Source organism: Lethenteron reissneri, chromosome 26, assembly GCF_015708825.2.
Source record: "Lethenteron reissneri isolate LAM-NWPU_2019-01 chromosome 26, ASM1570882v1, whole genome shotgun sequence".
Classification (NCBI taxonomy): Eukaryota; Metazoa; Chordata; class Hyperoartia; order Petromyzontiformes; family Petromyzontidae; genus Lethenteron; species Lethenteron reissneri.
The window spans coordinates 716,116-733,883 of NC_083804.1; the positions used below are offsets into that span (position 1 = coordinate 716,116).

General features: G+C 49.9%; 1 protein-coding gene across 6 annotated transcripts in view; it reads left to right on the forward strand.

Annotated features, from left to right (window-relative positions):
* Positions 1–17,768, forward strand: part of LOC133347438 (eyes absent homolog 1-like) — a 97,001-nt gene that overhangs the window by 19,764 nt on the left and 59,469 nt on the right. For 2 of the 6 annotated variants that reach the window (XM_061559686.1, XM_061559687.1), the window contains exons 1-2: positions 2,866–3,016; positions 14,716–14,843. In XM_061559686.1, coding sequence (XP_061415670.1) covers positions 3,009–3,016; positions 14,716–14,843 — 136 coding nt within the window. In that variant the 5' untranslated portion in view covers positions 2,866–3,008. Of the gene's footprint in view, positions 1–2,562; positions 2,681–2,864; positions 3,017–9,272; positions 9,399–14,715; positions 14,844–17,768 lie in introns of those variants that run through there. The other 4 variants (XM_061559683.1, XM_061559682.1, XM_061559685.1 and 1 more) reach the window with 4 other exon arrangements.

Genomic DNA, 17,768 nt, shown 5'->3' on the forward strand with positions numbered 1-17,768 from the left:
TAGACAGTTCTGACAACGTTGTCTAGGCAAAATGGACGTCTTAATTCAAATCCAGATATGATCAAGAGAGCTAAGTGCTATTTGAAGGCGTAGAAACCGATAGGACGAGGGCTTCGAGTGTGCCAACTAAATTTTGACAACATAGTACACCACTGTAGTCTGCGCTCTCCTTCAATGGAGGAATAGCAAAACTGCACGAATCGTCTCCTGAGTAGCAGACCTCGATATTGGTGGTTAGCTCCTGAACATATTGCCATACACAAGAATAGAAGGAAAGGAATAGTCAAAATTTAACAAATTTGAACAATTACTTGCAAATGACCCAACAAAAATATACAGAACAACCATCGCCCCTGTCTGCGAAAACTTGGCAGGACCCTCCAGAAAGAGTATTGAGACTCACTGAGGCTTTCCTCGGTAAACAATAGTAATAATAATAATACCAGGCTGAGTCAAACCCAAACCGGTCTTGAACTCCGGGACCTTCTGCTGGTGAGTCAAACACTCACGCACAGCCCTGCCCCAGCAGATATTCTGTGGCGTTAACCCTGCCGCTGTGATGATAGCGCTGCTGCACCTGCCCTGTACCACCACGGCGCTAAGAATACCAATAACCCGGGGCAGTGCTCTGGCAAGCAGCAGCAGCTGGGTGCTTCTGCAGCCGTTTGATCCATTTAATGTGCTCTGTGATCTACCCTCGAATAAACTATAACCGATAAAAAACAAAGAGATAACACACAACACAGCCTTAGCATGTCATAGCAAAACCAGAATGAGTAATTGCTACAGCAGTTCTTGAAGTCGGTGGGTGTTTCTCAATTCAGGTCCCTCTGTAAGGCTTTCCGCGATTACCAACTATCAGGTGCGTGCAGCGTGTAGACGCTAAGTTTGCATATGAACAGCAAGAGTTTCTCATGGTAGGGTAGAGTTGTTTAAATCGATTTTTTTCGCATTGTGTTCAACCACATAAAAAACGGGGAAAAACAGAATTACCGGTTTGCCAGACATATAGAAAGGCTGCGCAATAAACATATATTGTGTAACAATACTGCCACCATCCTAGAATCTCCCCAGATCCGGAGAAACACTGCAAACGAACAGAGTGCAACAACGTGGACGTCCATCATAAACATCTCAGTCGAGACCCAAATAATGATCAACCGCATCAGAACATCAACAGGCCGAGGCCCACATCTTCTTCATAGATGCAAAGTCACAGGAGTGTCATTGTGGCCATGCAACCCAAACTATGGAACGGAGTAAATCGACCACCGTGGTCTGTACTCCTTCCATGGAGGAGCAGCAGCAAACCTCCGCCAACTCTCTCCTGAAGCCATCTCGTGGCGAGCAGACATCTCCACTGGTGTTTAGCTCCTGAGCGTATTGCCATACAAATAATACAATTCGTAAAACTCACTGGAAACGGTTACCTTGTTAATGACTTTCGCGACATCTATCCATTCTGAAAACGGTTAGGGGCCGTCCATAAATGACGTCACGCACCTAGGGGGGGGGGGGGGTCAGACATTTGTGACGATGTGTGACGGGGGGGGAGGGGTGAGAAATGTGACGTCACATCAAAATGCGCAACTTTAAATAAATATAGACAACACGTTCTACTTAATTAAATAGACTTTTTAATAAATGTTTCTCCTACAACATCAGAGTGCAGCGCCACATTAAATACGCACTACAATGACAATAGTTTAAAGCGATATGAAGCATGTTTTATTTTCAAAATGGAAATATGGTTTGGGGGGGAGGGGCAGAGCTTTGTGACGTCATATTTGAGGGGGGGGGGGTCTGACTTTTTGTGACGCCGTGTGACGAGGGGGGGGGGGGGTAAAAAATCGTCCAAAATCGCGTGACGTCATTTATGGACGGCCCCTTACCGGTTTAGCGGATACCGATAAAAGAAGACGCCCGATTGTGGCGAGGGGACCATGACAGCCTGGAGTGGAGGAACGGCGCTCTCTCACCGACTGCCCCTCCAGGTGCCTACGGAAGAGCGACTCAGTCAGCATACAGAGTGCACCATCCCCCCTCCCTCTCACGCGCGTGTGGATAAGAGAGTGGACACTGCCGGGAGGGACAGCTATCAAGAGTTGTGAAGAGCCACCACGAACCGAACAACATTCCTATCTTAGAGACAAAGTAGCTCGAACTAACACGGAGGCTTTCGCGACCAATATCATCATAATAAAGGTGTTTGGGTTAGATCGCGTAACCCCAACACCTTTATTATGGATTGACTCTAAACTGTCCGGCGAGTGGGCTGGAGGAGACGTCCTCACTATGATGGCCGGCGGTCGAGACTCGCTGCGGAGTGGCAGCCAAAGGCGGGAACGCGGCCTCGAGAACGTCCTCCACGGAGGTCTCGACATGATACCAGAGCCCGTGTGTGAATGCAAGATCGTTATGCTGCAGGACTGTCATAAATAGCGACCGCTTGTTAGAAGGCCTTCACCAAGCAGTGGACAGATCACCGCCTCGTGGTGGTGGTGATGATGACGACGAGTCTCTCACCTGTGCGCTGCTGGCGGTGCTTGTGTTGATTGACAGCTCCGAGGCCACGCCTCCTCCTCGCCTGCTCGGCCCACCCGCCCGCACTGCCCCCGCCCCCACCCCATCCATCCCGCCCCCTCGGCTCAGATGCGACCAATGGGAGACGAGGCCTGAGGTGAGTCACGCCCCCTTCTCCCCGAGCCCCCCCCCCCCCACTCTGCCCCCCCTCCCCCGCGTGCCGCGCGCGCGCTCTGCTGGGGGTCGCGTGGCGCTCGCCACTCGCTCAGAGCGCGAGCCGCTGCCGCTGCTGCTGCTGCCACTGCCTCTACCGCTGCTGCTGCTGCCACTGCTGCTGCCACTGCTGCTGCCACTGCTGCTGCCACTGTCGCTGCTGCTGCCACTGCCGCTGCTGCTGCTGCGGCTACCGCTGCCGCTGCTGCTGCTCCACGTGCGGCGCGGTGGGACTCACGGCGGCGGAGGCGCGCGCGCGGTCACAGCTGATCATGGTAAAGTAAGTAACTGTACCTCGTGCGGCGCTCCACGTGGGAACCGCGTGCGGTTGACACTCGAGCCCCCTCGCTTCATCATTCGAGGCTCGCCTCTGCCACACGCAGCCGCCGCTAGATTGTTTGAGACGTCGCGTTGGCAATGGCGAGTTAAGAAAGCTACGTTGCGGCTTGGACAGGGTCATCATCATCGCTCCATGGCTAGACGCGGTTGATGATGGTCGGTGGTCGAGACGAGCAACAGGAGAGAACGCGCACGAGAGGATGCCCGTCGCAGCGACGGAGCGATTGAATGAGAAGTTGTGCAGGATCCTGCACAGAAGAGACTCGCGCATTAGTTGAGAACCGCGCGCGTGTTGGTTTGGTATTGTGGTAGGGTCCGTCTTCATCCTCAGCGGCAGCAGCAGCAGCGGGTCAGATTGGAAGAGTGAGCCCCCGCCCATAGGAATGTGGAATTGACACCGCTGCGCTCAGCGCTGATAACGGACGTGAGCGTCGCACCTCTGCGCGTGCGAGCAGCGAGTGGCTGGCTGGGGGTGGGGCTGTGCTGCTGCTGATCCGTGCGCGCGCGGTGTTGTCAGCGCGATAAACGCGTGTTCCCTAGATGTGCAAGCATTTTTAGCCATACTTCGCCATGCTGGTCAATGCGGGTTGGTGAATGGGGTGCCCAAAACTGGTTCAGATGTCACCCGCTGCTGATGTTAGCCGTGGCCTGGAACCGAACTCAGATTAACGGGCGCATCGTGTAATGCGTTAACCACTGCGCCACCGCTCCTCCCAATGTATCACTGTCACGGTATGTTTGGAACAATGACGTACAGATGCAGTGTTGACTCATACTGCTAAGTATCAATACTGCATAGTAGACGTCGTATGCCTGCCCCTGCAATCTAAAATGAGGAAATTAAAGTGATTTGACACACTTCACCTCGAATTGTTTTGATACATTTCGCTGTTTGAGTCGTGCAGTTTTGAGTTATTTAGTTTTGCACGGGCAGTGTGTGTGCTTTATAATTGTTTATTGATTTATTTTCTCAGTTACTCCATGTATCACTGTGCTTGTGTTTTTTTTCGAACATACTCTCAACACAAAGATGTAAGTGTGGCGATTGCGTTGTTGAGCAAAGCTGTCAATACAGATCATGCTCAGCACATCACAGCGCAGTGCTGTCTCTAGCCAGCACACAGAATGCCCAACGCTCACAATCATCTCGATCCTACAATTGCCCAACTCCGATCCGTTTTATTTTCGTGTCATTTACTTGTGGCAAACGTTGCAATTTTCTTCATCAAGTTCTGCAATCATTCCGTGCAGTAAATTGCTCTATATAACGACTGCCATCAGCAAAGATTAGGTGGTTACTACACGTCTTTGTGTATGCTATTTCTGCTGTCCAATATTCATAAATACACATTTTCCCTTTGGATTGAGAATAACTTAGGCCAGAGCGATCTCCTTGGATTAACTCACTTTGTCAATACACTCTCAGTGCAGTTTCCCATCCTTAGAAAGGGTTTTATGTAGGCCTTGGCATTGCAGAGTTTTGGATGACTTAATGGGTTACCACTGAGTGAAATGCATTATTCTACCACCTCCGTGTATACTCTCCATCAGATAAGAGTATGAAACCAATGGATTTCAAATACCAGACATATATTACCTGTTGCATGACTATGTACTACACATATTGTAAACTTGTAAACTGTACTGTGTTAACTTGACGTTATGAACAGCATTGTGTCAACTAGACGTGAACACAATGCCGTTCATATACACAATATTTTGGAAATACAACAAACTTGTATACTCAGATGTGTACTTCAAAATGTAATTTTCATAGGTTTCATATAGTGCTTATATCACAGGCTATACTATTGCTATGAATGTAATTTTAAAATAGATAAATCACTCCGTTTGGAATTTTGGTTAGATGACGTGTACCCCAGATACGCTACTCGCGGATGGGTAGCATAGATACAGAATTGTGAATGTGATTGTTGTTGTTGTGGAGATCGCATTCGCCCTCTTCTTCAACACCATCTCTCGGCAGATGCACGTTATGCTCCTGGGGCCACGGCTTAGCATCGTCATTAACACATCCATTTAGCGCAGTGACCACTCACCCTCCGCTCGTATCGGCTTCCCCTCTTCTGCAAGATCGTGTCGAAGTGCTGTCGCATTTATTAATAGCAACTTGCAAAGCTGGTTTTAAAACTCTTTCCAATTGCTTGTTGCTTTCCCACATGCACCGTGAGTAATGTTACAGGAAGTGTTTCTATGGCAGTAGGTGCGTGAGTTCATGACAAAGTTATGTCCTGAGAGCACAACGCAATTGCTGATGTGAGGTTTACAGAGTTGGGTGACTTTATAATCTCGCATAACCCGCACAATGGACTGATTTTAATCGCGCCTTTATATAATTAGTTTCTTAATTTTAAAATAACGATTAAACCCCGCAAACTTACCGCCCAGTGGCATGGTGGTAAAATGCATAGCTTGCTTTGCGAAGGACTTCCGAAAGTACAGTCGTGTAAAATTGCAGTCGAGGTGATTATTTTTTCTGATGAGCGTCATCAGTCCAAAGTTTTTGGAAACTCATCACCGATTGAGGAATACATCCGCACAGGAGTGGTGGTCAGAATTTTTTTAGATTTCTTTTTTTAAAGACAAGTCTACCCTTGTTTATACGGTAAAGCATCATCATGGTCATATTGGGCCAAATCATGCCATGTGAGGAAATTCAGTGAATGTTTTGAAGGTATCGTGGCAATTGAAACAGAGCGATGAGTGTATGTGGCTGCCCTGTGTGTGTGTGTGGAGACAGGTATATGATGTGCATTTCAGCAGTCATACGCGGGTGACTTCGGCATAGGATTTCACTTCACCTGGCCTTTTAATCCACGGCTCTACAACCCACATAAAGGGAAGAATTATAATTAATCATCATAAGTTTTATTTTTATCCGTACCCATTTCCGTGAGTTAGACCACGAAGTAATGACGTAAATGAGCACATCAATGAGTTACACTTCACTTGCACTGAGGATTTAGGTATAGCTCAGGTTTTGGGAGTCACCCAAATATATCTGAAAATACAGATAATTTCCCAAAGTGACTCAGAGGCATAACTGTTCCTCAGAACCGGCGTGTATTGTTAATGCTGACTAACAAGACGTGAAGAGACGTCCCTCTGATGAAGTTGAGTCTTAACCACTGTACAAGTGTGTTGAAGTATGGCCAAACAACCAACAGGACCCGCACGCAATGGGGAGACCCTCATCCAGCGGTACTTTGACACAAGGGCTGTGCGTGTACACACGAGGGAGGGCATTGCTACAATGCAGGCACTATGGTGGTGGTCGTGGTGATGATGATGATGTGGTGGATGATTACAAGATGGGTGGGTGCCCGCCACTCACCTGGGGGGAGAGAGCACCTGGCTCACACTTGGGAAGTTGCAAGTTCAACACCCTGCGTTGGATGTGAGGGGGAGTCAGCCTGGTCGATCGGTTCTCTAGGGGTCGATTATTTTCGTACCACTTTGTGAGAAGTCAAGGGTGGCCGTCCTATAAATAGACCTGGGCCCCACCCTGAGAATGTGGAATTTCCACCATCATATTAATGCCACCAACGGAGATGAATGCCGTATAATTTCCCATTTTATTAGGCAGACACTCGCTTTTAAGTGACGGAGAGCAGTTACCTACAGTTTGTATTATTCAGTCCACCGAGGAAGCACTTGGAAAGTTTCTCCGATTACTTGTCTTTTATCAGCATTAACATTGCTTACTTAACGTAGTCCACTCTGTGAGTACGTGTTTACAAATGCATATTTCCTCTTACAGTATGACAATTCGTCATTTATCTTACACGATATTGAGCGTGAATGTCACGTAACGATGTGGAAGAGAGGGGCCGTGTGCACAGTGCTGTTAGTGTGGTGCGGATTAACAATTACCACCCCACCGCGGTGAGCGTGTTTGTAGAATGCATCAGCCCTCTCTTTCCTGCTTTCTTATTATAGTCATGATTACACAATGGGCAAAGACACCATTGTCTTTTGACCAAATAGAAAACCAGATAGTGTACAATATTTTGTGTGTGTACATGTCTTAGTCATCTGTTTCAGACACGGTAGAAACAGAACAGTTTTGTACGGAGTTAACTGCAAATGAGTTCATGTTAAATTCACGCAAACCACTTGAAAAATAATATGTCAATGTTCAGATTAGCTCGAGTGATGCTAAGAAATATTCCGTCGTAAGTCTTGCAGTAACAACCTCGTTCCTTCATGATAAGCGTGATATAAATAATTTAAATTATACGGTGCGTTTTTGATCTGTTCAAACATGCAGCAGCAGGAGCAGTTGCTGAAAGGATAATGCTTGCAAATTAAATTTGATTCATGTTGTGGGAAAAAAAGGATGTCATTCCAGTACTTCGCACACGTTTAAAGAGACCTGATGAGGCTTGGAATGAAGTGATTAACCCAAATTTTGAACTGCGAGTTTTGCGGTTCAGTGCAGCCGTAGAAGGTGGCTCTGTTCGAACCTCTCCTCTCTGCCGCTCACGCCGCCCGTGCCCCCGGGCCGTGGACGTGGTGGCACGCCGGGGGCGCCACCGTCGCTCGTTGCAGAGGTTCGCGGTTCGAATCCAAGACGCCGCCCTGGTTATTACTGCGGTCTGTGTATATAAACCCTAAAAATACTACGCGCCGTCTGCAACGCGGTGGACGTGAAAAGATCCCGTGACATCGTTGGCAAGAGTAGACCATTGTGTGCCGGTGTTGCGGTCCGAATTTGCAATTTTTGAAAAATATTAACCGGTAAATTTCTGAGTTGGAAACTGCATTGCAGTCATCGCCCACTACAAATAGTTGTAGACCCTCCTGAACAAGACTCATGGGACTCGGTGAGGCATTCCTGGGCAAACAATCGGAACAATAACAATAATAATAGCAACGTTCCTTACGTTAAGCATCGCAACCTCGATAACCGCACATTCTCTGCTGGCGACTCTGGCACGCACCGCAGCGCTTAAAATATGTGTACCAGCTTCTTCTTGGCGCTCATTAAGCGAGACCCTGTCACGTTTGGGCACGCGTTTTGCGCTGGATCTTATTGCGGTTTTCTTGCCAGCCTTACCCTGCTCGTCACGGCACAGGGCACACGGGGGGGGGAGGGGTGCTCAGAGGAATGGCGTGTTGGTGGTGGTGGTGGATGGCGGTAGCTGGATAATGTTGAAACCAGAGGAATATGTGCACAGCTGGGAGATGGAACCTGGCTTGGGATGGTGCGCTGTGGGGAGATGGAAAGAAGCTCGAGGCAAACGACGGCATTCGTAGAGCCCCCCCCCCCCCCAGAGCGATGTGCGAGGTGAGTGGGAGCACGACCGTTACCCGAGTCGGCGGCGCTTCTCCACGACAAGCGCGAACAAAACCAGTGGGACCGCGTGGGTCAGGAGAACACGCGCGCGCGTGTGCGCGTGTGTGTGGACGCGTGATTGTGTGCATGTGTGTTAAATTGTGTGCAGTTCCTGTGAGCCGTAGCGTTGTGGGGGTGGAGGGTGGGTGAGGCAGGTATTCGGTGTGTCGCGCTTGTCGGCAGGAAGGCAGAGTGTGCCTGTGTGTGTGTCTGTGTGTGTTTGTGTCTGTGTGTGTCTATGTGTGTCTGTGTGTGTCTGTGTGTGTGTGTGTCTGTGTGTGTCGGGCGTGGTGCTGGCCACCCACCCCCTCGTGTACCGTTCCGGCCTTCATAGGTGCTCGCTAACAGCACTTGCCCCTACAGTCTGTTCAGGCTATACGGGGGATCTTTGTCTTTGTGTGTCTGTGTGGGTGTGTGTGTGGGTGTGGGTGTGTGTCTTGTGTCTGTGTGTGTGTGTGTCTGTGTGTGTGTGTGTCTGTGTGTGTGTCTGTGTGTGTGTGTGTCTGTGCGTGTGTCTGTGTGTGTGTGTCTGTGTGTGTGTGTCTTGTGTCTGTGTGTGTGTCTGTGTGTGTGTCTGTGTGTGTGTGTGTGTCTGTGTGTGTGTCTGTATGTGTGTCTGTGTGTGTGTGTGTCTGTGTGTGTGTCTGTGTGTGTGTGTCTGTGTGTGTGTCTGTGTGTGTGTGTCTGTGTGTGTGTGTGCGAGCCGGTCGCAGCACTGACCCCGATGCCCCTACAGTGGCGAGCCGTGTGACTTGAGGGGCTCTGTGAGCCCCCCCCCACTCCATCCCTCCCTCTCTCCCCCCTCCCCCCACCACGCCACCCCCACACGCGCGCCGCACCAGCGCCGAGATGTGCAGCTGTCGTTTCGTGCAGAAGCTTCAGCGCCCGTGCCGTTCTCGATTGGAGCTGCGCTTTTTTATTTCCTCGTCCGCGAGTTCGCCGTCGGCTGCGAACATGTTTAGTGGTAAGTCCCCGCTACGTCGCTAAGGGTCCGAATGCTCTCGTGTCCACGTCGGGGGGGGGGGCATCTGCCATGGGGTTCTGCGGTTGCTGATGAGAGTGTCTTGCCGAAGGCTGCAACCACGGTTGTGTGTCACTTGTACGGACTTTGTTTCGGGCGATGATTTGTTGCGTCTGGGGGGAAGAGACTTTGTCACGTCCGTGTCTGCGATCCGCAGGTGACGGCGCATACACTGGTAATGTGATCGTCCGGAACTTCACGGAATTAGAGAACAGTTTGGTTAAGTTTAAGCGGCCGGCGAGGTAGCCCCATGTCTGGTAAAGTCATCAGCGCCGGCTAATAATACATCACGACGGCATGGCAAGGCTTGTCGTGAGACGTGCTTGTGTTTGCACGTGTTAATCTGTGGGGCCGTGTGTGTGTGTGCGGAGAGGGCTGAAGCGTGTCTTAAGGTTGTGGTTTTTCCGACGTGTTTTATTGTTTTATTAACTGCCAGGAACATTTTGATTTGTCGTTCACATTAAAACACCTTCCACGTTGAATAAGAACCGATTGCGCTGTATTTGCTGTGTGATCAGAGCTTGAGAGGAAGGCAACAATGTGAGTTCGCTTCGTTAATTTTTTGTTGCGAGTCTTAGTAAAGGTACGATGGGGTGTATTTTTAACATCCTTTCCTTAATTATATTACAGGAGCACAGAATGCAAAATGAGTTAGGCAGAAGAACCATATGTTCCAGATGTCTAATTCCATTCTCTGAAATTGTGATTTAATTTAAGAACAATAATCCATGGTGACCTAGAGAATGTACAGTTGTGATCAGTGTCTTTGGGGGGGGGTTGTGGCAGTGAATGGCCCTTCTAAATAAGCGGTTGTTGTGTGTTCTCCAGGCCCTCTGCTTTCTTCCCACTTGCAAAATGTACGGTAATAGCAATGACAGTCATTGCCTTATACCCAGGACACCCTTGCAAATGACATTTTCATCTCAAGGAAATGTCCAGGTAAACTATATGAAGACGTCAGTGAACTTAAAATAGCCTTAATTTACAGAGCATCTAAATGGGGAGTCGTGGTGCAGTGGTTAGCACGCTACATGATGGAACCAGTGATCTGGGTTCGAATCCGGGCCATGGCTAACATGAGTGGTGAGTAATATCTGATCCTGCGCAGGGTCCGCCACCCTTCATCAACCTGCAATGACCATTCTGTGTTGTATGGTCCGCAAACCCCATGACTGAAATTGCATGAAGAGACCTTATCCAGGGGTGATATTGACAAATGGCTGTAGATTTGTAAAGCAACTATAGCCGTGGCCGATTGTATTGGAGGCATTTATTGCTGAGGATAGTCTTGGGCAAGGGGATTGAGTCGGCAATCTTGGCATGGACACATCGCACCCACAGTGTGCGTCGTGTCCAGCCACTGGCGTCTGTAACAGTCTGGACGCTTATCGGCTTCTCCCAACGAGCGAATCGTGGTGAGTCTGAGTTGGTGTGGAGCGTGGTGAGTGTGAGTTGGTGTGGAGCGTGGTGAGGGTGAGTTGGTGTAGAGCGTGGTGAGTGTGAGTTGATGTGGAGCGTCGTGAGTGTGAGTTGGTGTGGAGCGTGGTGAGGGTGAGTTGGTGTGGAGCGTGGTGAGTGTGAGTTGGTGTGGAGCGTGGTGAGTGTGAGTTGGTGTGGAGCGTGGTGAGTGTGAGTTGGTGTGGAGCGTGGTGAGTGTGAGTTGATGTGGAGCGTGGTGAGTGTGAGTTGGTGTGGAGCGTGGTGAGTGTGAGTTGTTGTGGAGCGTGGTGAGTGTGAGTTGATGTGGAGCGTGGTGAGTGTGAGTTGTTGTGGAGCGTGGTGAGTGTGAGTTGGTGTGGAGCGTGGTGAGTGTGAGTTGTTGTGGAGCGTGGTGAGTGTGAGTTGATGTGGAGCGTGGTGAGTGTGAGTTGTTGTGGAGCGTGGTGAGTCTGAGTTGATGTGGAGCGTGGTGAGTGTGAGTTGATGTGGAGCGTGGTGAGTGTGAGTTGGTGTGGAGTGTGGTGAGTGTGAGTTGTTGTGGAGCGTGGTGAGTGTGAGTTGGTGTGGAGCGTGGTGAGTGTGAGTTGGTGTGGAGCGTGGTGAGTGTGAGTTGGTGTGGAGCGTGGTGAGTGTGAGTTGGTGTGGAGCGTGGTGAGTGTGAGTTGGTGTGAAGCGTGGTGAGTGTGAGTTGATATGAGGCGAGCTTGATGAAGGTCGCTGTGCACGCAGCGACAGAGCGGAGAGTGTTCGGGCCCTCTGCGAGTGCGAGGAGGGGTGCGACTTCGCACGGCCACCAAGGTTGGCTGGGATCTGGTGTAACCTCTCCAGCGCGGAACGCGGCGGTGACTCACCCAGGGGAGCGTGAGAGAGTTTACGAAGTCGGCCTCGGAGGTGGTTTTCTCTGGCCTGTGATGTGGCCTGCGATGTGGTCTCTGATGTGGTGGTGTGGCTGTTGAGGACAAAACAATAAAATGTGACGCCGCTGCGGTTCAATCGGCGTAAATTAAACGGCGTCTCTCTGATGCCTTGCTACAAAAGAAGTGTCCGCATTTTTGTGATGTTCCAGATCGGGGAATATCTAGCTTCCATTGTCACAGTGTCAAGTTACTCATACACCTTGGAATGTGTGGGTGACTGAGTTGGAATCTTTTTGATAAGTTCAGAAATAGAGAAAAGAGTGATTTTACAGCATTGAGGCGGTGCTCCTCTCCTGTTCACAGCCCCGAGCCAGTGGGGGAAATTCCACTTTCCTATGGCAGGGGCGAGTTCACCTGTAGACAACCACCGTCAATAATATGTTCAATTTTTTAAGGCATTTTACAATGTTTTTTTTTTATTCTTGTCGCACGGTTAGACAAACAGCTTGTTATAATTATTAAAGTGGTTGTGGAAGTGAGGCTACTTAACAAAAAAAAAGTTACACGTCATCTTCCACTGTGTTTAATGGCCATGCCCTTGACTTGTTTCCACTTAGTTTAGCTTGAAGAGATGCACGTTGGGCCGTCCCTCCCCGAGCATGGCAGGGCTGGCGAGGAGGAAATGTTTAAGATGGTGCGCAGCGAACGCCGAGCGCTGGGCTGTCTGGAGTCTAACCGCAGCGCGCCTCCCAGTACCCCACTCGCCCCCTTCGCCTGCCATGATTTCCTCCGCGAGTCGCTGTTGGGAGCTCTCGGGCAAGGCGCCGGGGCCCCTCAAATCCCCACCGCATTAGCTGCCCATCTGTCACGGCGGTGCCGCGAGGGTTAGCGGTTCAACGAGACTCCCCCGTCCCTTCACCCTTGCTAACCCGTCATTCCAACCCCCCCGCCCCCGTTCGTACGCTCGTACTACGCTCTTACATACGTACATACACGCGCGTAACCTCGCGCGCGGGGCGTACCGGCGCACGTACAAATGCACAGGCGCTCCCGCACGCGGCACAAGAGCATAGTTCTGCTTGCTCGCAAGTGGCACGTACTCTTGGCAAGCACAATGCAAGCATGTGCTCGCTTGTGAGCGTTCGACTTGTGTATCGCTCGCCCGCACGTGCTAGCCTGCCCTCGCGCTTAATCCACAACTACACCGCGGGCTTATTGACACGCGCGATGCCCGTATGAATTTACCACAAAACCTGGTCATGTGTGGTCATCCAAGAGCCATCCCCTGCATCAGTAAACCACTGTTATTTTTATTGTTTTTTTTATCAAAACAAGAACCTGTTTAAGGCAAACAAGTCTTTATTGTGAATATTTTGCACAAACTGTCCTGCCTAGAAACTCAACTGCCTCGACTCACTGTCTCAATTAAGTTGATCCACCTCTCGTGACACGTTGACACGTCAGTTTGGAGATTGCTTCAGCTGGCCACAAGTCCTCCTGTTTGGGCGCCGTCTGTTTTTGGTTTCGTCGCAGTGGACAATCCCAAGGTGGCCACGTTGAAGTCTCCAGAGAAGCGATCTGGGTGAACCGTGGTAATTCTTCCGTGGACACCATGTTGGGCAAGGCTTTAGTGGGAGGGCTTCACGATGTATGACTTAAGGACGGCAGTGAAGGATAGTACAACGATAACAATGCAGACTTTTCTATCTATTTGTGCGCATACTATAACATGGAGTGAAGTTCCACAGCAATCATTGGCCGTGATCTATCCACTGCTGGATCAGAGCGTCTCCACAGTTGTCGCCGCAGCTCACGGTTTTGTGCTGCCACAAGGCGTCTGGCCACGAGAGCGGATCACGTCGCTCCATCTCCACGGTGGCCGTACTCACAGTCTCGTCCATTGGGCATCGTCGCTGCCAGCGATTTGTGCTGCCCAAGCCCACTGACTTTTTGGGAGAATATCCGTAAAGTCTCTCACATTGTTTACCCCTTGGTGATACTGCTACAGGGAATATGTGGTACGCAATTGATTGGTATATTTTTGATGGATGCACGTTACGAGTGACATTAGTTTAAGATGTGGCTTTAACTTTATGCTAAACTAAAACTGTTACCTTTACATAAAAATGCCGCTGCTGAGCACAATCAGAAGTAGAGAGTTCCCGCCCCAGATATTTTCCCAGCGTGGTTTTGACTGCCGAGCCGCAGCGCACAGAGCCTGCACGGCCATCGTCAGGGCTTCGTCAGGTCCGCAGTCTGTGTGCACGGATGATAACAGTGGTGAGTTATCGAACTGATTGTGTAACATTACTGTGGTATCGTCTGATTGTGAGTTTCTCATAGGTGTGTTGACAAAATGGCTCCACTCTAAACAGCTTGCTGATTAGAACTTGAAAAGACCATGGTGCGACTTGGCTCTTTGTGAATCTGAACGAGCAGCCGGTTGTGAGTTTGCAGCGCCACGAGAGCCGTGGGCATCGTGAGGACTGCTCGTTAAGTGTGTCGCTTGCCTCTTCCCTCTGTCTTCACATCGCACGCATGCGCACACATACGCTATTCAAATACGTTCATGTACATGCACGCACCACACAAACAACAAACCAACACACTCACGCACACACGAGTACCAAATAAACACGTCACTGCGCTCACATACAAATGAACACCATGCCAACACACGAATGGTCACACAATCACCATACCATTATGTCCACGCACACGTACATACACACATATATATCATGCCAACACATTCATGCACACACACACTCGCACATCCTGAACACTAATGTGTAAACACACGCGCACATATCATTCCCATTATGTTCATGCGCACACACAATCTCCATACTTACACACATACACGGACACCAAACCATTTTGTACACACACACACACACATCCTGAATGTACACAAACAAACGCACGCACGCGCCCACGCACGCGCCACGACGACGACGCAGGTGCATGGAGATGCAGGAGTTGGGAAGCCCGACAGGTGCAGTGACGGGACAGCGAGACTCGCCCGACCGCTCTTCGCTTGACGGCGCGGGGGTCTACCTGGCCGCCTCCACACACGACACCAACGGCGGTGAGTGCGCGCGCGTGTGCGTGCGTGCGCTCCGTGTGTACGTGTGTACGTGTGTACGTGTGAGTGCGCCGTGCGTGCGTCGAGGGGAGCATCGGCTTGGCGGTTAGCGCCCTGCACTGTGAACCTGGTGAATCGAGTTCCATACCGGCTCATGGCCAATACCGGTGACGATGATCTCAAGCGGTCCTGGGCCCTCCCTCCTCAGATGAATCAGCCTTAAATGGGAACCTGGTGCGGTGTGTGAACATCGGCACTTTTGAGACAAAGGCGGTGAGGCGTGATGCTGGCCACCCCACTCTCTCATGCGCCACGATGGCCTTCATGGGTGCATTTCGCTAGCAGCACCTTCCCCACCAGCCTGCTGATGTCTAGACGGGGGATCTTTGTCGTTGTTCACAGTAGGAGCAGGGAAAGTGAGCGAAGGCTCGTTGGGGTCTCAGCCCGTGGCTGACGGAGCGAACCGCGGAGCGTGTATGTCGACAGCGAAGCAACGCACGCAGGTTGACTGCCGCTTCAGCGCTCCGACGTGCTTTCGGGTTTGTACCGTGACGTGTGTTGTCCTTCGAAGAAGCTGAAGCTCATGGAATGAACGGAACTGACAAATGCAACATAAGAGACAGTTTAAACGAGTCGGTTAAAAATTAAATGAGAAAAATATCTCGTTTAATTTCCTTGTAAGCCCGACAAGTCTTCAAATTTATCTGGGAATGAATAATTCTATTCTTTTTTTATGATCACGGTAATTGATTATCGTACATTAAAAAGCACAACTTATCATGAACATTATGGTATTTATGTCACACTGTGTACTGCTCAAGACGCTGGTGAATCCAGGCGCAGGAGGTGTCAATGTTGTAGCTGTGCTGCGTGACCACAGCACACCAGTGATAAAGAATTATCTCACTGCTGCAAAGACCCCATTGATTGAGCTCCGTGTGCCTCTCTCGCCCAGCGTCTGTGTGTGGGGAGCGGTAGTGTAGTGGTTAGCGCGCTGCGCTACGAACCTAGAGACCCGGGTTCGATTCCCGCTCACGGCCAACACCAGTGACGATTATATATCTGAACCGGTCCTGGGCCTCCCCTAGGTCGACTTAGCCTCAAATGAGTACCTGCTACGATGTGTAAACATCACCACGAGCGAGACAAAGGCGACCGGGCGTGGTGTTGGCCACCCACCCCCTCGTGTGCTGTGCCGGCCTTAATAGGTGCTCACTAACAGCACTTGCCCCAACAGTTTGTTAAGGCTATACAGGGGATCTTTGTCTTTGTGGCCCATCTCAATAGTGACTTGAGAACCATCAAGTATTACTCACCATTACCTACGTTTATGAGTTCAGGATTACATATTTCTCCCGCATGTTCATGCTTCACTTTGCAGGAATGTGTTTTAGTATTTTCAACAAAGCTTCCTGTACAAACTCTAACCAACAGGGCAAGGTGAATTCATAATATACGCTTCGTTATGTTGAGTTGCGTTGGTCTCGTATTGATAGATACAAATGGATGTGTGCAAATTGTACCAAGAGCATGTCGTACAAAACAGAGTACATATTCTTGGGTCTTTCGGTAAAGTCACGTAGATAGGTTCAAAGAAAATAACAAAAAAGAACGACGTTTCGATCGCAACACAAGCGGTCGCCAAAGTGGTCGCCTATCTACGTGACTTTACCAAAAGACCCAAGAATATGAATTCCTGCAGTCATGAAAGCTTTAAGTCAAGATTTAAAAGAGAGTACGTTTAGAACCTTTTCCACCAGTCTTTTTTTCCACCTCCCGGGTAATGTATGTCTGGTGTTTGTGGAGATACTGAATTGAATAGTAAACCTTCGGTGCTCTCGCACAGCCTCTCATATGCACAGTGAATTCACGAATGGCACTGCCGGGTGATTGCGTCGTGCGAGAGATTTTCCCCCCTGTGGTTGTGGTTTGTGGTTTCCCGCATTCACTCTGCACAGATCGTTTACTTCGTGGGCTTCTTCGTAGAGTCACATCTCCGCATCTCCACGGGCATGCCACTCACTTCACTTTGGCTTGGTTGGCTGCCACCACCGCCTCCACCACCTCCATGTCACCACCAACTCCACCACCTCCACCACATCACCACCACACCACCACCACATCACCTCCACCACCCCATCACAACCACATCACCACCACATCACCTCCACAACACCACCACCACATCACAACCACATCACCTCCACATCGCCTCCACCACACCTCCACCACCCCCACATCACCACCGCATCACCACCACCAACACCGCCACATCGCACAGACACTTAGCATTCCCCATGGGCGCTGAACCTCGTTCCTGGAAACAAACATTGGTTCTTGTTCTCCTGCCGGCAGTGTATTTTGGAACCGTGTTACGTAAGCCTCTGCTGTTGTGATGTTTGGTTGCGATATCCGCGCTCCGTAATTATTTTAGGGATTTCAGCTTTCTATCGATCACTTTCGTCCACCAAGATGCGTAAAGATTTTCTTGTGGGATGAAACTCAATAGGTCAGGACCAGCCACCTGATATGCCTCCATTTTTAAATAAATAATGCCCCTTAAAGATTCCGGGAAAACAGCACAGGGACTGCTAGTTAATGCCTTATTAATTAGACGGAAAGTTGGGAATGGCTGCTTGCCTGAACGCCGCACTGATCCCATTAATAAATCACATTTTACGGGAAGCCACCCTCATCAAATTTCAGCAGAGAATCGTTCAAACTACTTTTTAATTAAGCCTCAAAATCGCCAATGCAGCAAAGCAGCGGATAGTGCATCCACCGCTGCTGCATTGTGGGTATCCACAGCTTTCCAAAATACGTGACAAAAGATGTTGGCACACATTGGCGCTACGTGTTCTACAACCAGCACTGTGTGCGTTATACACTAAACTAACATTCACCTGCATGTCATCCTTGCGGTACATT